The sequence below is a fragment of the Pelophylax lessonae genome (assembly GCF_965119305.1).
Source record: "Pelophylax lessonae genome assembly, chromosome: 5".
Classification (NCBI taxonomy): Eukaryota; Metazoa; Chordata; class Amphibia; order Anura; family Ranidae; genus Pelophylax; species Pelophylax lessonae.
In genome coordinates, this window is record NC_138772.1 from 28,635,886 (window position 1) to 28,663,067 (window position 27,182).

At 42.6% G+C, this 27,182-nt stretch overlaps 1 protein-coding gene across 1 annotated transcript in view; it reads left to right on the plus strand.

Moving 5' to 3' along the window:
- The first annotated feature begins 799 nt into the window (after positions 1–799).
- KLHL40 (kelch like family member 40) overlaps positions 800–27,182 on the plus strand; it is a 37,240-nt gene continuing 10,857 nt past the window's right edge. Inside the window, exons 1-3 of the mRNA XM_082259572.1 lie at positions 800–2,090; positions 16,407–16,567; positions 17,565–17,672. Coding sequence (XP_082115698.1) covers positions 810–2,090; positions 16,407–16,567; positions 17,565–17,672 — 1,550 coding nt within the window. The 5' untranslated portion in view covers positions 800–809. The remainder of the gene's footprint in view (positions 2,091–16,406; positions 16,568–17,564; positions 17,673–27,182) is intronic.

Here is a 27,182-nt window from a genome sequence, read left to right on the forward strand (position 1 = left end):
AGGTCTCCCATCTGTCAGGGACTGTATAAGAGGCAGGGAAATGTTGCAGATGAGAAGGGAAAGCTTAGGGCATGCTATATCCTTGGACATCTTCCCATTTGGGTACAAGACAGCCAGGCCGCATCCTGCACCTCCAGACAGACAATGTTAGTTTGGCTGATACCTGCTCCGTGGACATCCGTGAGTGTTCCCAGTTGTACCTACTCCCACATGGTTTGTTGTGAACTGTTTTGCCTTTACTACAATAAAATTCTACTAATTGCATCTGGACTATGAGTGTGGTATTGCTGCTCCATTCATCTACACCCAGATTACGGGGATCATTCAAGCAAACAAAGAAAGATAAAATTGGAATTATAGCCAGCAGGACCAATCATAATTTTAGTATTAGAAGAAAAAAAGCCTAGGTTGAACATTGTAGCCAATGATTTTGCTTTTCATAGCATGGCCCAACTTTCAGGAACGTCTGATAGAACATTCAGGATCTTGACAGCTCATTCTATAAGAGGCTTCTGTTCCAAAAGGTGAGCACAGAAGACGTTTTATCCTTTGAGTCATGAATCTGGATCACATCTCTAGAATAATTTAAATGTGAAAACTTGTCACAGCCCAGCTTGGTAACTGGGTAAGGCCCTTATTCTGCGAGTGATGAGTCACGGTTAAACGGAGTATGCCTGGTGTTCTCTCCTGCTGAAGGCAGCTGTCCCCTCTAGTTGTCCAATGTGTCACGTCAAGTAGCGATCAAGTTACAGTCATAATTCCACTGCTTTGTAATGTTGTTGCTATAAATATATATAGACAGGCAGCTGATGAGAGTAGTCAGCTGTAAAAGCAAGACTTGGGGTTGGAGTGTCAGGTTAGAAGTAGGAAAGTGCCTTCTGAGATTCATTCACATCAGTAGAAAGACCTGTCTGCCCAGGCTCTGTGGGCATAGAGAAGATACTGATCCTCCTATGAAAATGGCGCTTCCCGTTCAACAAGCTGAAGAGCTGAGGCTCTACCAACAAACTCTTCTTCAAGACGGGCTGAAGGATATGCTAGACCACAATAAGTTTATAGATTGTGTTTTGCGGATCCAGGGGAAAGAATTCCCTTGCCACCGTCTGGTCCTGGCAGCCTGTAGCCCATACTTTCGGGCCATGTTCCTCTCAGACTTAGAAGAAAGCAAGAAGAAGGAAATAGACCTTGAAGATGTGGATCCCGATGTGATGGGGAAGATCCTTCACTACATATACACCTCAGAGATCGAGATCACTGAGAAAAACGTCCAGGATATATTTTCAGTGGCCAACATGTTTCAGATTCCTTCCATATTCACTGTGTGCGTATCATTCCTTCAGAAGAAACTGTGTCTCAGTAACTGCTTGGCTATCTTCCGACTGGGCCTTATGTTGGATTGTCCTCGTCTGGCTGTCTCTGCACGGGACTTCTTGTGCGATCGTTTCAACTTGATCACCAGAGACGAGGAGTTCAGTCAGCTCTCCCCCGATGAACTTATTGCTGTAATCTCCAGCGATTCCCTTAACGTGGAGAAAGAGGAGGACGTATTTCAGGTGGTCATGAAGTGGGCAGCTAAGGATAAGGAAAGCCGGGTCAAGGCCTTACCGGTCATCTTTGAAAGCATTCGGTTCCGTTTGATACCAGAAGACTACATCAAGAACAAGGTGGAGAAACATGAACTGGTCAAGTCAAACTCTGAACTCTTGAAAAAGCTTCTGATGGTTAAGGATGCTCGGGACGGTAAACTACCGGTGCTCAAAAAGAAAGCAGCACAGCAGAGCAAAGATGGGGAGAAAGTTGTTAATGGTAACGTGGAGGAGGAGGAGGAGGATGATGAAGTCCTACCAGGGATTCTAAATGACACTCTGAGATTTGGCATGTTCTTGAAGGACCTTATATTCATGATCAGTGACACCGGAGCAGTTGCCTATGACCCAAATGCCAACGAATGTTATTTTGCCTCATTGTCAGCTCAGATCCCAAAGAATCATGTCAGTTTGGTCACAAAAGAGAATCAGGTTTTCGTGGCTGGTGGACTTTACTACAATGAAGAAAATAAAGAAGATCCACTGGGTTCCTACTTCTTGCAGGTAAGCTTTACAATGGTGTGCAATGTGTGATGAAATGAAACTCATGCTTCTCTGCAAAGCAACTGCCTTGTATCCAATTTGGGACCACATACTGTACATGCTGATTGCTCAGTACACTTACTATACTGGCGCTTGTAAAATCCCAGTGAACCCCAAAAGTATCCAGAATAAGTTGTGGTGCATGCTGTACTTGTGACCAGGCATGTGCTGCACAAAGGAATAATCAGGATCCATAAGGAACTGAAATGGAAGTGGTTAAAACAGGGTTTCCCAATCAGGGTTTCATGGAACACTAGGGTTCCTCTAGAGGTTGCTAGGGGTTTCTTGAGCAATGAGCGATTTCTGCCTCTCAGATAAGTTCCCACTGACGAAATTAATCTTTTTGGCTATCTGTTAGGCAATGACCATAAGTGTAAAGCCCTGTACACACGCAACGAATTTCTGCCGACCGATCGTCCGTCTTTTGTCCAGAGTGGTGTCTGTTGGTTGGAATGTGCTCTAAACTGCACACGAATTTTCCTGCACGACAGAATTCTACTTCAGAAGTGATGTCATGTGTTGGATTGCTTTCTATGTGTTCTTTCGTCTCTGAGCATGCCTAGTCTTGCTCATAAGATTTTTCCCCATCGAAATCTGTACTAATGAGACGAAAATCGGACGTGTTTTGACGGTCGACAAAAATTATTTAGCCTGCACACCAGGATTTTTTCAGCCGAAAAGTCAGAGTCGGTTGTCGGAAGCACCATACTAACAATCCGAAAATCGCCAGATCGGTCGTCGGACGAAATTTCCCGGCCGAATTTCAACTCGTGTGTACGGGGCTTAAGGAGCATACTTCCTCATACTAGCATACTAGCTCATTATTTCTTTCAGTTTTTTTTTTTTTTTTATGAGATTTACAACCTCTTTAGGCTGGCCATGCAATGGCAATTTAATAGAATGATAGGAGTTTCAATTCCATTTTCTGTTGAAACCACAAAGGAAGCAAAACATAAAATAGTGGTTTCTATCAACCACAAGGGTTGCTATTAAAATAGTTCTGGTAAAATCTGGTCACTTTCAACTAAATTGCCATTTTACTTTCTGTTTCCGATTCATATTGATTCATTATTGCCTAGTTTTGACTTGACAATTACTGAAATGTGATAGTCAATTCAACTCATGGATGGTAGTTTCTGGATGAGATTACTTGCAATCATATTTTCAGTAAAAATTTCCATATGTATGGTCCGCTTCAGTTCCTGTTTTCTGACAATAGAAATTGAGAACCAACAGCTTTTCTGAATCTTCTATCAACCTTAAAGTACTGTAGAAATATAGGCAAAACTTTTTTTTTGGATAAGTATGGAAGGGTCATAACCCCTGTGAGTTTATTTTTTGCCATATGTGTCCCATTGTGGAGTTTTTCCTTAACTTCCTATCACATAGCCAAAATAGGAAGTGAGAGGAAATCCCTGCAAATAAAGGGATCCCCTGTGAGTTTATTTTTTGCCATCTGTGTCCCATCGTGGAATTTTTCCTTAACTTCCTATCCAATAGCCAAAACAGGAAGTGAGAGGAAATCCCTGCAAATAAAGGGAATCCCCTGGGGCTTCCCAGGTCACCAGAACTAGTGTCCCCATTGGAAGATCCCCCCTCTTTTACTTTTCTTGGGACAAACCCAAATTTGGGATTTTCTTTTCTTTTCACTTTTAGTGATAGTGGTAAACAGGACAAATAGAGAGGGTAAATCTCCTTCACATGGGCACAGACAGCAATAAAAACTGATAAACATTCTAAACCCTCTCCACTCTGTCTAAAACTAAATAAAAAAAGTATTGGCTTTAGTTATACTTTAAGTAAAAACAACACTTTATATGCAATGTGTAGTCCATTTTGGATCATAAAAATTGACAAATGAATAAAGACCACTTACCACCAAAAGTGTCTGTTGACACGTCACAGCTTTGATAGACTGCTGGTGGTAAGTTGTAGTAAGCGGTGTACAATTGTGATGCAAAATGGTTGAAAGCGATGGGAATTATCAAAACATTCTTTCAAAAACATCTGGCACACCTCCTGCAGCGTGTGCAGGAGATGTGCCAGATGTTTTTGAAAAAATGTTTTGTCAGGCTTTAGGATCCAAGCTGAAAATCAAATGGCAAGTTCCACATCAGTCAAAAATGCTTGGGCCTCACTTTCAGGGGCATACTAAGGCATACTCATCTTCACCCGCACAGGGATGCACAGGTGTTTCGTGTATCCCTGAGCAGGTAGTCCCATTCCTGTCAATTGAGACACAGTGGCTGCATGGACACAGCCGCTGCTCCCAATGTGACAACAATGTGGGTGAGTGGCCCCCGAATGCACACCATCTGCATTTAGGGACACAATCACAGCCCTCGCAAGCTTAAGTAGGAGGCCTTACTGGCTTGAGGACGAGGCCTTACTGGTTCCAGAAGTAAAAGGACAAACATCATGTACACTAGTCCTTAGAAGAAGATAGACCTCTTCTGTCCCAGGTTTTAAACAGCTAATCCACTAAAGTCATATTAACATCATAGATAAAGAGTCTGGTGGGTGAGTCCTCTGCTGGTTTCTTATAACTGCCCTCCACAGCTCCTGGCTTTGTTTCAGCCGACTTTGGCCACTCACTTCTCACATCGCATTCTTTATTATAGAATCAATCTGACAGATGGTTTTCTGGTGTGTAGACAGAGGAACTCAAGGGTGGGGATCTCACCACCAGATTATAGGAGAGATGTAATAAACTATTAGGTGGATTCACACCCCTATCCACCAAAAAAAAAAAAATGTGTGTACGTGTATATATACGTGTATATATATATATATATATATATATATATATATACACAGTATCTCACAAAAGTGAGTACACCCCATCACATTTTTGTAAATATTTTATTATATCTTTTGTGACAACACTGAAGAAATGACACTTTGCTACAATGTAAAGTAGTGAGTGTACAGCTTGTATAACAGTGTAAATTTGCTGTCCCCTCAAAATAACTCAACACACAGCCATTGATGTCTAAACCGCTGGCAACAGAAGTGGAAATGTCCAAATTGGGCTCAAAGTGTCAATATTTTGTGTGGCCACCATTATTTTCCAGCACTGCCTTAACCCTCTTGGACATGGAGCTCACCAGAGCTTCACAGGTTGCCACTGGAGTCCTCTTCTACTCCTCCATGACGACATCACAGAGCTGGTGGATGTTAGAGACCTTGCGCTCCTCCACCTTCCATTTGAGGATGCCCCATAGATGCTCAATAGGGTTTAGGTCTGGAGACATGCTTGGCCAGTCCATCACTTTTACCCTTAGCTTCTTTAGCAAGGCAGTGGTTGTCTTGGAGGTGTATTTGGGGTCGTTATCATGTTGGAATACTGCCCTGCGGCCCAGTCTCTGAAGGGAGGGGATCATGCTCTGCTTCAGTATGTCACAGTGCATGTTGGCATTCATGGTTCCCTCAATGAACTGTGCACAGCACTCATGCAGCCCCAGACCATGACACTCCCACCACAATGCTTAACTGTAGGCAAGACACACTTTTCTTTGTACTCCTCACCTGGTTGCCGCCACACACACTTGACACCATCTGAACCAAATAAGTTTATCTTGGTCTCATCAGACCACAGGACATGGTTCCAGTAATCCATGTTCTTAGTCTGCTTGTCTTCAGCAAACTGTTTGTGGGCTTTCTTGTGCATCATCTTTAGAAGAGGCTTCCTTCTGGGATGACAGCCATGCAGACCAATTTGATGCAGTGTGCGGTGTATGGTCTGAGCACTGACAGGCTGACCCCCCACCCCTACAACCTCTGCAGCAATGCTGGCAGCACTCATACATCTTTTTCCCAAAGACAACCTCTGTATATGACGCTGAGCATGTGCACTCAATCTCTTTGGTCGACCATGGCGAGGTCTGTTCTGAGTGGAACCTGTCCTGTTAAACCGCTGTAAGGACTTGGCCACCGTGCTGCAGCTCAGTTTCAGGGTCATGACAATCTTCTTATAGCCTAGGCCATCTTTATGTAGAGCAACAATTCTTTTTTTCAGATCCTCAGAGAGTTCTTTGCCATGAGGTGCCATGTTGAACTTCCAATGACCAGTATGAGAGAGTGAGAGTGATAACACCAAATTTAACACACCTTCTCCCCATTCACACCTGAGACCTTGTAACACTAACGAGTCACATGACACCGGGGAGGGAAAATGACTAATTGGGCCCAATTTGGAAATTTTCACTTTGGGGTGTACTCACTTTTGTTGCCAGCGGTTTAGACATTAATGGCTGTGTGTTGAGTTATTTTGAAGGGGACAGCAAATTTAGACTGTTATACAAGCTGTACACTCACTACTTTACATTGTAGCAAAGTGTCATTTCTTCAGTGTTGTCAAATGAAAAGATAGAATAAAATATTTACAAAAATGTGAGGGGTGTACTCAGTTTTGTGAGATACTGTTTATATACTCTATGTGTGTGTGATTTCAGTACCATGTAGCAAACCAATCAGAAGTAATCTCTTTACTGTAGTAAACTGAATTATGATAAGCTGCCATGGGATTTGGTATTTTTTTCATCTTAACCAACCTTTCTCAACTTCTTTGTCCTAGAGCAACCATTGAAATAATTGTCAGGTCTCAGGGACTAAAACCGATTAATTTGGGGTCACTGGATAAAATGCTCCTTACATTGGTAGTCAATGGGAAGAATGCCCCTTACATTGGTGGTCAGTGGGAAGAATGCCCCTTACATTGGTGGTCATTGGGAAGAATGCCCCTTACATTGGTGATCAATGGATAGAATGCTCCTTACATTGGTGCTCAATGGGAAGAATGCCCCATACATTGGTGATCAGTGGGAAGAATGGTCCTTACATTGGTGATCAGTGGGAAGAATGCTCCTTACATTGGTGATCAGTGGGAAGAATGTTCCTTACATTGGTGATCAGTGGGGAGAATGCTTCATACATTGGTGGTCAGTGGGAAAAATGCTCCTTACATTGGTGATCAGTGGAAAGAATGCTCCTTACATTGGTGGTCAGTGAGAAGAATGCCCCTTACATTGGTGATCAATGGGAAGAATGCTCCTTACATTGGTGGTCAGTGGGAAGAATGCTCCTTACATTGGTGACCAGTGGGAAGAATGCCCCTTACATTGGTGATCAGTGGGAAGAATGCTCCTTACATTGGTGGTCAGTGGGGAGAATTCTCCATACATTGGTGGTCAGTGGGAAGAATGCTCCTTACATTGGTGATCAATGGGAAGAATGCTCCTTACATTGGTGGTCAGTGGGAAGAATGCTCCTTATATTGCTGGTCAGTGGGAAGAATGCTCCTTACATTGGTGACCAGTGGGAAGAATGCCCCTTACATTGGTGATCAGTGGGAAGAATGCCCCTTACATTGGAGGTCAGTGGGAAGAATGCTCCTTACATTGGTGATCAATGGGAAGAATGCCTCTTACATTGGTGGTCAGTGGGAAGAATGCTCCTTACATTGGTGATCAATGGGAAGAATGCTCCTTACATTGGTGATCAGTGGGAAGAATGCCCCTTACATTGGTGATCAATGGGAAGAATGCTCTTTACATTCGTGGTCAGTGGGAAGAATGCTCCTTACATTGGTGGTCAGTGGGAAGAATGCCCCTTACATTGGAGTAGTGATAAGAATGCCGCCCATAGACAGCTAAATTGGTGGTATTCAACTGACTCCAAGTGGTGTTGACCCCAGAACTATGTAGGCACCATCAGATAGGAGCTCAATCAGCCACAGTGCAAGGAACCCTAAGGTTCTCTAAGGTTCCACAGAACCCTGGTTGAGAATGGCAGCTCTAAACATTGCCTCATAGAAAATACTGTAGATGTGTTACATAATTGACAATGTTTTAAAATCCCAGGGACACTTTGCTGTCAGGTCTAAGGTCATGTTCAGGAACATTATAAAAGATGGTTATTAGGGATGATCGAACGGTTCGGGTCGACCATCGGTTCGACCCGAACATTGGGTGTTCGAGGTTCGGCCGAATTTAGAACTTTTTGCCCAAAAAGTTTGGAATTCGGCAACCAGAACCTACCAAAATGCAATGGTTCAGGAAATGGGCTTTAAAAGCCCGTGATTGGACCAGAACCATTAGCAAACGCCAATTGAGGGGGCAGGAGAATGCTAGGAATGTGATTGGAGTAACTAGGGGGTCCATAGTCCAATCATTAGTGAATACACCCCCCCAGTATATAAGATAGCCCCCGCCAAATTCCTAGCATTGTTATACAGGGACATGGAAGAGAGTGGAAGCAGTTCTGTTAATTTTACTTTAAAAGTGTCATTTAGCATTTATTAGTGTGAGGAAAGGGATATCTAGTGTAGTTAGGGTGCTCTTTTACACTTTAGTTAGCTTCAAAAATTTAGTTTCTGTAGGGAAAGTGTGAAGTGTCAGGGTGACCGTAATGTAGTGTAGGGTTAATTGACTGCTATGGCAGGGTGACCAAACCCTTCCATATCAGGGTGACCGTAATGTAGTGTAGGGTGAACTGACAGTGACTGCTATGGCAGGGTGACCAAACCCTTCCATATAAGGGTGACCGCTAAAGAGAAAAGATAGTTTCTCTGAAGTCACTTTCGCTGCAGTAATATGGCTTCGCCCCTGTCAGCTTGCTTTTTGGCTGCAGGCGTCTATAGTGATTTTTTGAGCACATGTTTGGAGTCAGGCGTGACATCTGAACATGTGTATAGGGTGTATATATACACACCCATGTATGTACATATACACCTAGACATATATAGGTGTGATAGTAGCAGAAATATATGCTTGCGCTAATGAAATCATTTACACTAATATAGTTACGCTCCTATCACACCTATATATGTCTAAGTGTAAAATACATATAAGTATGTGTGTATATATACCACTATACACAAGTTCAGATGTTTTGCCTGCCTCCAAAGAACCCAAAAAAAATGCCCAAAAAAATGCTAGCGCCAAAAAAAAAACGCCCAGGTGTGTTGTTGCAGGCATTTTTTGGGGTTTTTTGGAGGCAGGCAAAACATCTGAACTTGTGTATAGTGGTATATATACACACATACTTATATGTATTTTACAGTTAGACATATATAGGTGTTATAGGAGCAGAGCCATATTAGTGTTAATTGTTTCATTAGCGCAAGCATATATTTCTGCTACTATCACACCTATATATGTCTAGGTGTATATATACATATATGTATGTGTGTATATATACCCGTATACACAAGTTCAGATGTTTTGCCTGCCTCCAAAGAACCCAAAAAATGCCCAAAAAAACGCTAGCATCAAAAATAAAAACGCCCAGGTGTGTTGTTGCAGGCATTTTTTGGGGGTTTTTGGAGGCAGGCAAAACATCTGAACTTGTGTATACGGGTATATATACTCACATACTTATATGTATATATACACCTAGACATATATACTGTAGGTGTGATAGTAGCAGAAATATATGCTTACGCTAATGAAATAATTAACACTAATATGGCTCTGCTCCTATAACACCTATATATGTCTAAGTGTAAAATACATATAAGTATGTGTGTATATATACCACTATACACAAGTTCAGATGTTTTGCCTGCCTCCAAAAACCCCAAAAAAATGCCTGCAACAACACACCTGGGCATTTTTTTTTTTGGCGCTAGCGTTTTTTTGGGCATTTTTTTGGGTTCTTTGGAGGCAGGCAAAACATCTGAACTTGTGTATAGTGGTATATATACACACATACTTATAATGTATTTTACACTTAGACATAGGTGTGATAGGAGCTGAGCCATATTAGTGTAAATGATTTCATTAGTGCAAGCATGTATTTCTGCTACTATCACACCCATATATGTCTAGGTGTATATATACATACATGGGTGTGTATATATACCCCCTATACACATGTTCAGATGTTTTGCCTGCCTGAAAAGACCCCAAAAAATGCCCAAAAAAACGCTTGCTACTAAACCGGCAAGGTATGAAAAGAGAGAAGCCACTAACCTGTTCTATAAGTGACAAAATACAAACAATCTTTTTTTTTTCTGGTTCTGGACATGCTACAGAGCTTAAACTTCACAGGTACACTTTTTAGACCCCCCCCCCCCCCCCCCCGAATACTAAATCCAAAGGAATTTTTTTTTTTTTTTTAATTTTTTCAATAATTGTCTCTCTATCAAAAATGACAATTTTTAAGAACTTTTTTTTTGTGTGATTAATAGTCCCTGGGGTATGACCCAGAACCCTAGGCACTTTTTAGGGGCATTTATTGGGTTTTAGGGCTTCAGAATTGTGTTTTTTGATTACCGAAGTTCGGGTCCCATTGATTTCAATGGGGTTCTGAAATCCGGGCCGAACTTTCAGGAAGTTCGGATGTTCTGGCCGAACCGAACTTTTGAAAAGTTCGATCATCCCTAACGGTTACATACTAGAGTGTGGAAAATGATTTTGCATTCCAATCGAAAAGTCAGTTTAAATGAGATATAAACCTAGTCACCGAAATCTCATATATTCCTACATGTTAATGTAATTTCAAAAGAAATGCTCAATCGTTAAATCTGCAGCGTTCATTGATATAATCCATGGAGATCCTGTCATGGAGGTTTTTGTTCAAGTAGTTCTTATTACAGATGACAACGCTCTGTCCTTGTCTCCTAATAGTGCTTCTGCGTTGTCACCCTGCCAGACAGGTTTTGATGGAGACTACAGGTGGCCGTTTCTCAACACATTATGCACATTATACAACCCGAGAGATGGTTGTGCGTAAAAATCCCAGTAGATCAGCAATTTTTGAAATACTCAGATCAGCCCATCTGCCACCAACAACCATGCTGCCTTCAAAGTCACCTAAATCCCCTTTCTTCCCCATTCTGATGCTCGGTTTGAACTTCAGCAAGTCGTCTTCACCACCTCTAGGTTCCTAAATGCATTGAGTTGCTGCCATGTGATTGGCTGATTAGCAGTTTGTGTTGGCAATTAAACAGGTGTACCTAATAAAGTGGCCAGTGTATATAATATAATAATAATAATAATATTAATACATTCTCTTTCACATAAAAGTGGTTCTGGTGGAGGATTCACCACTGGATCACTTTTATAGGCAGCAGGAGAGGTGCCCCCCTCCCCCATTTCCCTGGAGCCGTCGGTAAAGGGGGAAGTGATCTGATTCCCTGGAGCGATGGGTAGGTAGTTGAGTGAGAGCAAGATGGCCGCCACTCAACTCTATGCCCTTGGAGGACTGGAGTGATGTCTGACATCACTTCCGCCTAACAGCCTTAAAAGGATTTTTTTTTTTTGGTAAATGTAAAATTATATATTTTCTTTTTTCTTTGCTTTTAAGTGTAAATGTGAGGTGTGAGGTCTTTTTGACCCCAGATCTCTCCATAAAGAGGACCTGTCATGCTTATTTCTATTACAAGGGATGAACACATTCCTTGTAATAGGAATAAAAGTAATAATATTTGTTGTTATTATCTACGATCTTTTATTGTTATTGCTGTACCCACATTCCAGATGGTAATAAAAACTATATTTGGAAAAAAAAAAAAAGTAATAAAAAAAAATTAAGGGACAGTGTAAAAATAAAAAATAAAAAGTAAAATAAATAATAAAAAAAAAAAATTTAAAGCGCCCCGTCCCTCCAACTTTGTGCGTAGAAGCGAACGCATACGTAAGTCGCACCCACATATGTAAACGGTGTTCAAACTACACATGTGAGATATCGCCACCATCATTAGAGTGAGAGAAATAATTCCAGCACTAGACCTCCTCTGTAACTCCAAACTGGTAATCTGTAAAAATTTTGAAAGTGACACCTTTGGATATTTTTAAGTACCGTAGTTTGTTGCCATTCCACGAGCGTGCGCAATTTTGAAGCATGACATGTTAGGTATCTATTTCATCATCGGTGTAACATCATCTTTCACATTATACAAAAAAATGAAGCTAACTTTACTATTTTCTTTTTTTTTTTCCAAAAAAGTTATTTTTTCCGCCAAAAAAATTGCTTTTGTAAGACCGCTACTCAAATACAGTGTGACATAAAATATTGCAGTGATCTCTATTTTGTTCCCTAGGGTCTCTGCTAAAATATATATATATAAAATGTTTGGGGGTTCTATGTAATTTTCTAGCAAAAAAAAATTATTTTAATTTGTAAACACCAAATGTCAGAAATAGGCCTGGTCTTGAAGTGGTAAAAAAAAAAAAAATACATTTAATGATGTTCTAAATATAAAGGTACATTCATTTGTATCTTTTACATCTGTTTAGATTCCAGCTTTAATCATTTTTCTACACTCTTCCCTGCACACTCTGGCCTGCCCACTTTTCCTGCTGGTTATCAGCTCAGATACAGATCTCTAACAGTTGCTGCAGAGCATGCACAGTGCAGCTCACAGTAGCCTTAGCAAGGCAGTATATTTTAGGAATCACCCGAAAAAAATGTATAAAACAAAAAAAAAACAAACAAAAAAAAACAAAAAAAATACAGACATGTTAGGAAACTACTTTGATTTAGATTTTTTTTTCTCAAGAAAAATCTGGGCTTTCCCTTCAGCCCGGGTTCACACTGAAGACGTTCAGCTGAACTCGCACGATTTCAAGCTGGCATTTCAGTCCTACTTCGGGGGCGATTTCACAGACATCTGTGCGGGTTCCTGCACAGATGTCTATGGAAATTGCCCCCCCCAGAAGTCGCCAAAAGTAGTTAAGAAACTACTTTTGTGAATCGGTGCGGCGTCGCACGTTTTACGATGGTGCAATTGCCCGCAATTGGCTCTGATTTCACATGCGATTTGACACCGCACGTCAAACCGAACAAATGTGAACGTGGGCTTAATATGAACAGAGCGAAATATGAAGGCTGCTATTGCTGCCATGTTGTCTGGCTGTCATACTCAGGGCCATCTTTAATAATAATTGGACCCCGGGCAAGCATTTTCTTGGGCTCTCCCAAATCCATTTATCAACTAGTTGCAGGCAGTTTGGGATCAAGGGGCAGCTACTTTGGGCCCCGCAACAATGACTGGGGCAGCTGCCCCTTTTGCCCTGTGTTAAAGACAGCTCTGGTCATTCTTATCCAATGGCCTGGATACTTTCTGAGTTAGTGTCCTAGAACAAGCATGCAGATCAGCCGTCCCAACTTCACAGTGATTTTGCAGCTCAGGACTTGCTGAATTCAGGGGCAGCCGGGAAATTGGGATTTTCAGAGGGAAATCTGCAACTGTGATCTATATGTATCCTTTAGTGCAGCTTCCCTTTACGAGCCCCTTTTTTACATGGGGAATCTTCAGCCCTTGGGGAGAGGTTGGGAATTCTGCAAGGTTAGGCGTCAATGCTTAGTCAGCGGATTTGAGCACAGAGGATCCACAGAGCAGAAACGTTGGCAGGCAGCCATGATGCACGATGCACATTCAGCTATCTGTAGAATGAGGGGAAACTCTTGATCCCTTGCAACAGCTGAGACAGGGGCGCGGTGACAATGAACATAGCATGGGAGGGGGGGGGAGGGGTCACCGCAGTCACAACAGCTGAGACAGGGGCGCGGTGACAATGTACATAGCATGGGAGGCGGGGGGGGGGGGGTCACAGCAGTCACAACAGCTGCCAAAATACAGGACAAATTCTTCTCAGCACCTAAGGGGTTAATCCTTTCCTAGCCATAGAAATGGACATTCCAGCTGCCATTAAATACCAGAATTAGCGGGGACGCCAATGAGCATGTGATTTCCTCTCCATCTGGTTGGCTGACATGGGTCAAAGGTCAGATTTATAGGCCTACACCTGACCCTTATCCAAGATCCACCATCGCTAACCTTACCCCACGGTGACCTGCTTTAGATCCTGCTTGTACCACTGGAAATCTGCTCTTACCTTTCACATATTACATTAGAGGGTGAATGGAGATATCGCTATGTACAGAAGCTACATAGAAAAGTCCTTCTGGACTTTGTAAAGTTTTGTTCCTGTTACATAGGGGTGCATACAGGGTGTGCCAGGTGTGCCTGGGTACACCTTAACCAGCCCGTGTGGTGCAGATTTCCCTGCTGCTGCCATGTTCCAAAAAGAGACTTGGGCACTGCTTCAAGTACAAGGAGATTGCTAGAGACCACACTCTGCTGGAGACTGTTTCCATTACAGGGGACCACCAGAGACTGCTTTTATTACAGGAGACTTTCAGAGTACTGAAGACTGCAGGAAACTGCCAGAAAATTATATTACAGAGAAGGACCAAAGGAAATTGTTTCCATTACAGGAGACTGCTAGAGAAGGCTTGGATTACAGGGGACCACCAGAGACTTCTTCTATTAGAGCATACTGCCAGAGATTTCTTCCACTGGAGTAGACGCATTCTAGCAGAGCACCAGAAACTGCTTCTATTACAAGAGACTGCCAGAGACTGATTTTCTCCCAAGACGACTGCCAGAGACTGCTTACAATACAGGAGTTTGCCAGAGACTGCTTTCATCATAGGAGACTGCCAAAGATTGCTTCCATCACAGGAGACTGCCAGAGACTGCTTCCATCCCAGGAGACCCCTAGAGACTGCTTCCATACCAGGAGACCACCAGAGATTGCTTCCATCCCAGGAGACTACCAGGGTGTGCTTCCATCCAAGAAGACAGCCAGAGACTGCTTCCATCCCAGGAGACCACGACAGACTGCTTCCATTCTAGGAGACCACCAGAGATTGCTTCCATCCCAGGAGACTACCAGGGTGTGCTTCCATCCAAGAAGACAGCCAGAGACTGCTTCCATCCCAGGGGACCACCAGAGACTACTTCCATCCCAGGAGACCACCAGAGACTGCTTATATCCCAGGGGACCACCAGAGACTACTTCCATCCCAGGAGACCACCAGAGATTGTTTCCATCCCAGGAGACCACCAGAGACTGTTTCCATCCCAGGAGACCACCAGAGACTGCTTCCATCCCAGGAGACCACCAGAGATTGCTTCCATCCCAGGAGACCACCAGAGATTGCTTCCATCCCAGGAGACCACCAGAGATTGCTTCCATCCTAGGGGACCACCAGAGACTGCTTCCATCAAAGAAGACCACCAGAGACTACTTCCATCCCAGGAGACCACCAGAGATTGTTTCCATCCCAGGAGACCACCAGAGACTGTTTCCATCCCAGGAGACCACCAGAGACTGCTTCCATCCCAGGAGACCACCAGAGATTGCTTCCATCCCAGGAGACCACCAGAGATTGCTTCCATCCCAGGAGACCACCAGAGATTGCTTCCATTCCAGGAGACCACCAGAGACTGCTTCCAATCAAGGAGACCACCAGAGATTGCTTCCATCCCAGTACACTAAAAGAAATGCTTCCACCCCAGGAGACCACCAGAGGCTACTTCCATTACAGGAGACTGCCAGAAATTGCTTCCATCCCGGGAGACAACCAGAGACTGCATCCATCCCAGGAGACCACCAGAGATTGCTTCCATTGCAGGAGGCCACCAGAAAATTCTTCCATTACGGGAGACTGCTTCCTTCCCAGGAGACCACCAGAGACTACTTCCATCCCAGGAGACCAGCAGAAACTGCTTCCATCCAAGGAAACGAACAGAAATTGCTTCCATTACAGAAAACCACCAACAATTTCTAATTACAGGAGATTGCCAAGACTGCTCATATTATAATAGTCAGTTCTTATTTTGACTTGCCATAAGGGTTCCAGCCAACTAGTGTGGAGAGTTGGAGTGTGTTAGGAAGGCGGCCATGCTGTTTTTAGTGGGGGTTAAGAAAAAAAATAGATGGAAAAATATAACCAGAATAGATTACACGACTTCTGTGTCAATACAAGAGCAGGGCTGTACTTTGTAGGTGTATCACTATAGAGCAGGGCTGCAGAACACCTCCCCCTCTCCTCATCTCCATAACATAGTGGAATGTGTTCTGTAGTACCTGGGACAGACAATAAGAGATGGTTGAGATAACACATAACATCATTGGATTTTTAGCAACTTCAACAGGTATGTATTTTTTTCCTATATAACAAAATACTATAATTGATATTTTTCTTTAATCAAAAGGGGTAAATAAGATAAGTTTATTGTTTGGGTTTACAAAGGTGCTCATTATATTGCCTTTCATAGATATCCACTAGAGGGAGCCTTTTCACACTTTTATATGAAATGCTATAATACAAATATGACACAGGAATGTAAAAATGTGTGAAATGTGTGCCAGCATTTGTTTTAGGGGTTAAAAAAGGAAGTAATTGGGGAAGCTGTATTGTTGTCTACCTGCTAAATTTCTACCGTTGTTCCACTCTAACCTTGACTCTCTGCTCTGACAGTTTGATCACCTGGACTCGGATTGGCTGGGAATGCCACCCGTTCCATCCGCCCGCTGCCTCTTTGGTCTCGGGGATTCAGAGAATTCCATCTACCTGATTGGCGGGAAAGAGCTGAAGGAAGGAGAGCAGACCCTGGACTCAGTTTTGTGCTATGACCGCCCGTGAGTAGCCATATAGGAGTAGTCATCAGTCTTTTCATAGAGTGCAGGAAGGATTTGAGTGTCACAACAATAAGATAATTCTAGTAAAAGCTTTTAGTAAACACAATGCAAACATAGAATGCCAACATGTTTCGGGTGCTCACATATTCTTCATCAGTGGTTGTGTACTGGAAGTGAAAGAAAAATCTGTTCTGGATTGCAATTTTGTGCTTGGACTTAGCACTCTGTTATTTGGGACATCCCAAGGGGTCCATGGGGAGGGATCTATAGAGTGCTGGAAGGATGTGAGTGCCACAACAATTAGGTAATTCTGGCAAAAGCTTTTAAAAACTTGAATGTAGAATTCCAACATGTTTCGGGTGCTCACATCTCCTTCATCAGGGGTTGTGTGCTGGCAGTGAATTAAAACTATGTTCTGGACTGCAATTCTGTGTTTGGAGATAACTCTCTGTCATCTGGGACACCACAAGGGGTCCCCAGTAAGGGATCTATAGAGTGCTGGAAGGATGTGAGTGCCACAACACTTAGCTAACTCTAGCAAAAGCTTTCATTAAACACAATGCAAACAGAGATCTCCAACATGTTTCAGGAGCTCATATGTCCTTTATCAGGGGTTGTGTGCTGGTAGTGAATGAAAATTGTGTTCTGGATTTTAATTGTGTGAATTAAATAGGTGGTGGAGAATTCGGATGTCAGTGTGACAGCTTTACCACTGGCACCTGTCCAACTCACTGTCTGTTTTCTTCACAGAATTGCAATCTGAAGCACATTTTTAATTCATTGCCAGCACACAACCCCTGTTAAAGGAGATATTAGTTTGTGACTGTGGGGGGACATTAAAGTGTAAGCTCCTATGGTGCAGAGAGTGATGTGGCTGGTCTTCTGTGATATATTTCAGAATTAATGTAATAAATTGTTTGAAGTTATAAAAATATTTCTTTTTAATATGTATATTTATTTTTGATGTCTCATTAATGTCTCTGTTAATCATTTTCAGGTCCTTTAAGTGGGGGGAGTCGGACCCCCTGCCTTATCAGGTGTATGGACACTCTGTGGTCTCCCATGAAAATCTGGTCTATGTGATTGGAGGGAAGGGGAATGATAAGTAAGTAACAAAATAATATCAGGCACAGGCTATGGAGGCTCCACTGTTATACAGGATCAGCCTGCTTTCCTTCCAGTCTTGTACTTCATGTCCTTTTGTCTATGGTCCTTTCCAGCAAATTATATTTCGGTTTCAGGTGGGGACTGGTGAGAAGAGCAATGTAGATAATTTCTGGGGTTTCCCTGCTGCAGCTTGTTTCCATCCCCCAAATGGGCATATAGAAGTTTATTAATTTAGTCAAGCATGGTGGTGGGAGTGTCATGGTCTGGGGCTGCATGAGTGCTGCCGGCACTGGGGAGCTACAGTTCATTGAGGGAACCATGAATGCCAACATGTACTGTGACATACTGAAGCAGAGCATGATCCCCTCCCTTCGGAGACTGGGCTGCAGGGCAGTATTCCAACATGATAACGACCCCAAACACACCTCCAAGACGACCACTGCCTTGCTAAAGAAGCTGAGGGTAAAGGTGATGGACTGGCCAAGCATGTCTCCAGACCTAAACCCTATTGAGCATCTGTGGGGCATCCTCAAATGGAAGGTGGAGGAGCACAAGGTTTCTAACATCCACCAGCTCCATCCACCAGCTCCATGATATCATCATGGAGGAGTGGAAGAGAACTCCAGTGGCAACCTGTGAAGCTCTGGTGAACTCCATGCCCAAGGAGGGTTGAGGCAGTGCTGGAAAATAATGGTGGCCACACAAATAATTGGCACTTTGGGCCCAATGTGGACATTTCCACTTAGGGGTGTACTCACTTTTGTTGCCAACAGTTTAGACATTAATGTCTGCGTGTTGAGTTATTTTGAGGGGACAGCAAATTTACACTGTTATACAAGCTGTACACTCACTACTTTACATTGTAGCAAAGTGTCATTTCTTCAGTGTTGTCACATGAAAAGATAGAATACAATATTTAAAAAACTGTGAGGGGTGTACTCACTTTTGTGAGATACTGTATATATATATATATATATATATATATATATATATATATATTGTGAGGGGTTAGCTCGGTAGCGGGTTTCGTTACACAGAGAGACAGCCGAGGAGTGGTTGAAAACAACAGTCTTATGGTTTATTCTTCCAATTTTCTTCAAACAAGTGCAAGCATCCAAAACAGCATAATTAAAAAAAAAAAACATAAAATAATCCCTGGCCACTTGGGGCGTCTACCTTCACACACAGGAACCTACCTATGGTGTCTGTCCCAACCTACTGCTGGGCAGACACTGCTGGTCATACTGTAGAAAACCAATAGTCTTCGTTTTCTTTTCACACAGAACAAATCCAACATCTCACCTTCAGAAGTCTTTCAGCTCACTGCTCTCCTTAACGCACACAGCTCCAGGAGGCATTCAAAAAGTAGTCATCCTCTGGATAACTTATATAGAGGCCTTAATTGCCTCATCCTAAATAGCTGAAGCTTTTTCAACGTCCTTACACCTTTCTGGCTACCTCTGCAGCCGACACCCTATAGTAATTGAATTGTCTAAACAAGGCAGAAATGTATCTCCCGTCTGTGACAACACCCACAGATTTACCTTACTTCCTGTCACATATTGCCCCCCCCCCCTGTTTTGACCCAGTAAGGGGCGGAACACACCAGCCCGAATTCCTGATCGGGACACCTCTGTGCCAGCTATCAGCTGCATGGGCCCAATCTTTTTTTCGGGTGCGTTTCCAGGCACGCCCTATCCTGAATCTTAATCTGGTTCTACAGCTCTGTACCCTCAGCCTTCTTTTATCCTTGGGGTTCCTGAGCTTATATTTCTTTTTTGGGGGCTCTCTGTCAATTTTAACACTTCTCCCCAACTCCTTATCCTGAAGATGTAGGGACCCCACTTTGCTTAAGGAAAAATAACTTTGTCCCTTATTTACCCCAGTTTTAACCAACTCTATCTGAGCTATAGTCAGGATTTCTGCTGTTTGCTAATCCATGCTCAGCCCTTCCATCTCATGGGGTTTGTCCAGTGGTACAATACATGAGCCCTTCATGGATACCGAAAACGGACCAGGACAGCCCCAGACCGCAGCAGCAGAAATGCTTTCCATCTGACTGTTATGCAAAGGAACCTCTGACATTCCTAACCCTTTCCCTAATAAACTTGGTACCACATCATTAGATAATGCCATATCCCACACTGGTTTACACATTTCAACATCGTGGTCACCAATACTATTGTTAGTAGTACCAATCATTAATTGATCACATTTTCCAATGTCACAGTTTCTGTTACCATCAGTATTGTATTTTAGAGTGTCTCCGGGTACCTCAATTTGTACCTCTTTGCAGGTGACAGACAAAAATCTCTGCTCCTGCCGCGTCCATATCAGGCCCTTCCTTCTCATGAGGTCTAGTGGGTGAGACAGTATCCGCGCCATTTACTAACACCTGCTCAGCCACACCTCGGACCGCACTAGCAGAAGTTTTCTCTGTCACCGCATCATCAGGCGGAGAGACCTTCGATGTCTCCATCAGCTCTCCAGAGAGCCTTCCATACCAAACCGTATCTGGAAGCACCCTCATAGGGAACTGAGAGATTACCTGCCACACTAATAAAACGCACTGTACCACCCAGTTCCAATGGTGATTTAGGTTACCCAGCACAGCTTGTACTACCTGACTCCACCTATTGGTACTCTGCGATACCAACATACCCGACTGGAATGGAGGCACCCAGGTATACAAGGAATGTGCTTTTATTAGTTCAAGCAGTTCCAGTAATACACTTGTCATTTCAATGCACTCTGCATCAATATGCAACACCTTTTTAGGGAACTTTCCCTCACCATAGACGTGGAGGGGCTCATCCACTGCAGCCTGAGAGGTTGAGACGTTTAAAGGGGCCTCCCCCTCACCGGAGGTAGCCATCATTACCACATGGTGCTCCCCTGAAACACTGTCAGATGTATGTCTCACACTCATCCCCTCCAACTCAACAACAATGAGCCTCTGCAAGTCAACACCAGTCACATGGTCACCCTGCCACTTGACATTAATAGGTTGGGCTGTGGATACCACATCTGCCATGCATGCGCCCTTAATCGGTCCTTCTGACTGGAAGGGAACAACTATCGCAGGCACCAACGCTCCCTCAGCCACCGGCTGCACTGCGATCCCTCCTTCTGGCATAGCAGTTGTAGTTTCCACACCCTTTTCACATGCCAGAGCCTTGTCTAGCATGGCTATCAACTTTTTGGCCCAACTATCCCAATCCATTGTGCTTCCGTCCTGGGTGCTCTGAAGCACCGCATCACCTGCTCTAGGAGGCACCTGGGATTCTGCAGCAAACACAGTGCATTTATCATTACATCGTGACATGCTTTTACCCATTTCACACTGAGAAAACGCACCATCTTTTAAAGCAGGCTGCAATGCACCACATCCACCACCCTGCTCAGGTGGCGCTTCACAAACCTCACACACCTTTACATTTTCCACAGGCTGTATTAACCCACTATTTACCTGCAGATTTTCAGTATTAGCAGATTGCACTAACACATTCCCACTAGAAGGTCCATTTACACTCTGCCCCACCAGAGTAGTATTAGTGCTGTCATGGACAATCTCTGGCTCCAACATACGGAGACCCAGAGACTTCCATGGACAACCCAGAGGCTCTCACTCTAGTTGCCAAGGGAGGCATCACCCTTTTCTCACTGCTAGTGAACACATCACCAACATAAGTATGTTTATCAACAGTAATACCTTTATCAGCATTTATACACACAGTGTTAAGAACTTTAGCAGGCTCGCTTTGTTCTTGAGCAACTGCAACCTGTGTGCTACTCAGCACACCACCCTTCCTCTCCCAAGAGATACTTTTTCCCACTAGGGCAGCTCCACAGTTGTCCTGGGAAACCACATACCTCACCCCTGCGGGCTCGTGGGAGGTTTCCCTGGGCATCTCTGCAGCACCTGTCACTAGGAAACCTGGCACACAGACTGTTTTGGTCACCCCTAGTACATCTCTCCCAGCACTCTGCTGTATTATACCAGGCACATACAGAGTCCTCAAGTCTTTTTGAGTCTTTAACCTTGCTGCAGGTTGAGCTTCAACCTGTGTCTCCCCACTGCTCTGGGTAGCACACTGCAGCAAGTCCATTTGCACACCTTGTTCGGGTCTGCCAGCTGGACGGACTCCCACTTCACTGGAATCAGTCCCACAAACTGCAACAGTCTTACCATATCCTGTAGCAGGTAACTTTGGCTTCATTTGAGTGCATGGTCTCTCAGCTGCATCCTCACAAGCTACTGCCTCTTTGTGGCCATAATGCGGTACTGCAGTCTTTTCAGACTCTCCAGCGGTGTTCCAGAACCTGGGGCAAGTAAAGATCCCATGCCCTATTTGACCACACTCCAAGCACGGTACTGGACGCTGAAATTTAACTCCTTGGTATCTCCTTGATGACTGACTCTCACTCGTTGTCGCAGGATACCACTGGTCATGATCATCAGCAGACAGACTCCTTGGATCCCAGACATCTCTGCTGGGCTGGACGTTGCTGCCACGGATGACCATACTTCTCCTTTCCACACGCTGTTGTCCACATGGATTCCTGTTGCCAGGGACAACCATACTCCTCCTTTACACACGCTGTTGTCCACATGGATTCCTGTTGCCAGGGACAACCTCTTTCACTTCTCCTTTAACTGGGGACGAGGTGATTAATTTACACCAATTCACAGCAGATTCACACTGAATTTTCTGGCGTGGCTGGGTCATGTGGTAAATAACCCTCTAGCCACAGCAGCCTCTCTCTTGCCTTAGCAAGGATTGCATCCTTTTTTTGCTTTGACCGCCCCATCATTTGCAGTCATGTAACAGTTCACAGCAGGAAAGAGGAAAAAATGTTTTACTTTCCTTTCACAGGTACACCACCTGCAACACGCAATGCCTTTTGCCTGGCTGCACTTCTGCACACAGCCAACAGTTCCTGACCTGAATTCTTGTCTTTGTCTTCTCAAGCTTGTCATAAGCAGCTGCCTTTTCCTCATAGTGTTGATTAGCAGCTTCAAGGTCTTTCTGCAGTTTCTTTTTCACCTCTTCAACATTTTCTAACGAACCAACACTTTCTTCCATTCGCTTTTTCATATCCGCTATCTGAGCTTGCAGTGTTGAGACTTGTATTTGCTATAACCAGTTGTTTCAGTATCTCCTCCATTTTGGGTTTACTTTAACTGCCCGCGGCACTCCACCATATGTGAGAGGTTAGCTCGGTAGCGGGGTTCGTTACACAGAGAGACAGCCGAGGAGTGGTTGAAAACAACAGTCTTATGGTTTATTCTTCCAATTTCTTCAAACAAGTGCAAGCATCCAAAACAGCATAATTCAAAACAAACATAAAATAAACCCTGGCCACTTGGGGCGTCTACCTTCACACACAGGAACCTACCTATGGTGTCTGTCCCAACCTACTGCTGGGCAGACACTGCTGGTCATACAGCAGAAAACCAATAGTCTTCGTTTTCTTTTCACACAGAACAAATCCAACACTTTACCTTCAGAAGTCTTTCAACTCACTGCTCTCCTTAACGCACACAGCTCCAGGAGGCATTCAACTCACTGCTCTCCTTAATGCACACAGCTCCAGGAGGCATTCAACTCACTGCTCTCCTTAATGCACACAGCTCCAGGAGGCATTCAACTCACTGCTCTCCTTAACGCGCACAGCTCCAGGAGGCATTCAAAAAGTAGTCATCCTCTGGATAACTTATATAGAGGCCTTAACTGCCTCATCCTGAATAGCTGAAGCTTTTTCAACGTCTTTACACCTTTCTGGCTACCTCTGCAGCTGACACCCTATAGTAATTGGTGAATTGTCTAAACAAGGCAGAAATGTATCTCCCGTCCGTGACAACACCCACAGATTTACCTGACTTCCTGTCACAATATATATATATATATATATATATATATATATATATATATATATGGGCTTCCATAACACCTCAGCAGTGCTGCAGGCTGATGGCCTCCATGCCACACCGCATTGATGCAGTAATTCATGCGAAAGGAGCCCCGACCAAGTATTGAGCACATTCTACACTGTACATGGACATACTTTTCAGTACGCCAACATTTCTGTATTAAAAATCCTATTTTTTTATTGGTCTTATGTAATCTAATTTTCTGAGATACTGAATTTTTGGGTGTCACTAGCTGTAAGCCATTAATCATCAAAACTAAAAGAAAGAAATGGTTGAAATATATCACTCTGTGTGTAACACATCTATATAAAATATATGAGCTTCACTTTTTTAATCAAATTACTGAAATAAATTAATGTGTATATGTATATGTATATGTATATATATATATATATATATATATATATATATATATATATATATATATATATATATATATATATATATATATATACATACATACATACATACATACATACATACTTGAACTTTTTTGTAGTTATTTATTATATTATAATTTATTATTTTGTGTTTCAAACTTTATCATACCCGAGATGTTATACAGAAGAATGCAGAGTAAAAAAAAATCATATGTAAATAGTTGGTTTGGGCTGCTCATTCTTAAGAATTACATGCAAAATAATTGTTCCGCTTTCAGCACCTAAAATCGGAAAGAATCATACCGCCAGGGAGGTTAAAGAGGGGGGGTTGTCCCTTTTCTCCAATAAGCTCTCACTGAGCTCTGCAGAGTGTAACTTCAGCTCCCCCATCCCCCTGCTTTCTGAAAGCTCAGACAAGCTGTAGACATGTACAGTTTGTTTCCTTCCAAATTAATATTTTTATTTTCGGACAAATTTTTAGTTATTTAGAAATTAGAATTTCTAAATTGCAATAGTAACAAACTTGCATGAATCGGAAATAATGAATCAAGTTTTCTAACACAATTTAAATGTGAATAGTTTTCGAAGTCGAATAGTTTTTATCAAATTCAAATTTACAAAGAGAATAACATTGAATAGAAAATAAAGGAATAGGCTAGAAAAGAATATAATAGAAAATTAAAAAAAACGAATATAATTGAATGAGTAAACCAGAACAGAATACAAAATAAAAGAATAGAAAAAACTGAATAGAAAAAAAAGGAATAGAGTAAAACAGAACAAAATAGAATAGAAAATAAAATAACAGAATAAAATAGAATGGAAATGAAACGACTAGAATAAACAATAGCATAGAATAAAATAGAATATAACCATCTTCTAAAATTTTAATTTCCAATTGAATAAATTTGAATTTGAATAAAATAGAAAAGAATAAAATAGACTAAACCAGGGATTCCCAAACTACGGCCCTGAAGTTGTTGCAGAACTACAAATCCCACGAGGCATTGTAAAGCTCTGACATTCACATACATGACTAGTAGGGCTGTGCATCTTCACTTACCTCACGATTCGATGCGATTACGATTATTAGGGTCGCGATTCGATACGATTCGATTCCGCGATGTATCACGATGCATCATGATGCATCACGATTACTGCCCAATGCCCATGCCCAGCCCACTGCCAATGGTTTTCAAAACTTTATAAAAAAAAAAACAAACAATCAAGCAGTCACAAATAAAAGAATCCTTTTTATTTTCATTTGCTTCAAAGGACACTTTCCTGGACCCTGTCATGGCCTGCAAGCCCTGCATACTTTAGTGCACTTGCACTGCAAACATATAGGAAGGTCTGAAAATGCAAACAGCATAGCAGAGACAGACGACAACAACACTAGTATTTTACTAGAAGTAACAGTAAAATTGGTAAAAAAACTGTAGTAGTGCAGTTTACTGCTTCATAAAAGAAAATATTATTATAAGCCAGGCCTACCACCATTTAAAGTACAACTAAAGGCAAAACTTTTTGGATTTTGGATAAAGTTTGGCCTATAGTTGTACTTTAAAGGCAAGCCAAGATAGAAGAAGCCAGCCAGCCAGCCAGCCAAGCTAATATTCTTGTGAAAATGGTCATCATAAATTCCCACAAAACATTATATATAAATCATTTTATGTGAATATGCATTGCAATAAATTCCAGGTGTGCCATAACCTGTCCTCTACAAAACAGAGCACTTCCTGACTAGTAGCAAAAATCAAGGGTGAACCTGGCAATAGTGCACTGCTGCATAACTTCCATGTTCACCGTGATGTTTGTTTCCCTCTGCAACTGCCAGTCAACTCAAGTGAGTTGATGGATTGGCTGCTAGAGGGGAGTTACAAATATAAGCTTTAAGCTTATCAATTCACTTATGTCACTTTTATGTCACTTACTTTACAGAAAACGTTACCTGTCCTGCAGACAGTCTCTGTCTCTACCACGATTAAACCCAACTGAAGCCAAGCCAAAGCCACCATTAGAGGAAGGAAAACCCTTGACAGAGTAAATCATCAACTGAAGCTTAAACCTTGAGTAAATCTTCATGGGATCACAAAAAAACACACAACACGATTGTCTGCATCAGAATCATGAGAACTGAAGAAAGGTTTGGCATTGCCACACTGGTACAACTCAAGGCATATAGGCTAGGTCAGGTTTGTGTGTATTTGTGATCCAGTAAAGATTTAATCAAGGTTTTACGCTTCAATGTATGATTGATTTAATCTTTCAAGGATGTCCTTTCCTGTACCGTGGCTGCCTGGCTTGCCTTCAGTTGTCTAGATACACTTTTACCTTTAGTATTTGTTTGGTTGAGGGAACCCCCTACACTTGCTATTGCTACAGAGTACAACAGACCAGCAGACAGACATGCGTTGCCATAAATTCCAGGTGTGTGCCATAACCTGTCCTCTACAAAACAGAGCACTTCCTGACTAGTAGCAAATATCAAAGGTGAACCTGGCAATAGTGCACTGCTGCATAACTTCCATGTTCACCGTGATGTTTGTTTCCCCCTGCAACTGCCAGTCAACTCAAGTGAAGTGAGTTGATGGCTGCTAGAGGGGAGTTATACAAATATAAGCTTAATCTTAAATAATTATCAATTCACTTATGTGAATGGACCATTTTTGAAAACAAGCCATTCTCCATCTCTCCAGTGCCAGAAAAGCTGTAAAAAATATAAAATGTTCCAGGTTCACTGCGATTGTGTTTGCCCCTGCCATTGCCAGTCAACTAAACACAGTGTGTGTGTGTCGTGACTCGTGACAACTCAAAAGCTTATACGCAGCCTCAGCATCAACTCAACACACACACACTGTGTGTGTGTGTTGAGTTAATGCTAGAGCTGCGTTATAAGCTCTTGAGTTGTCACGACAGTCAGTCAGTCAGTCACGTTACAGAAAGAAAACTTTACCTGCACTGCACTGAGCAGCACTCTACCATGTCGATTACATTTGTAACTGAAGCCAAGCTAGCCAACAAGCCACCATTAGAGGAAGGAAAATCCTTGAGAGAATAAATTGTAAACTGAAGCTTAACCTTGAGGAAATCCTATGGGGGTCACATTCACAAACTCACAAATATAGTATATTACACAAGAATCCACAATTGGTGTTTGTGATCCAATAAGATAAGATTTACTCGAGGTTAA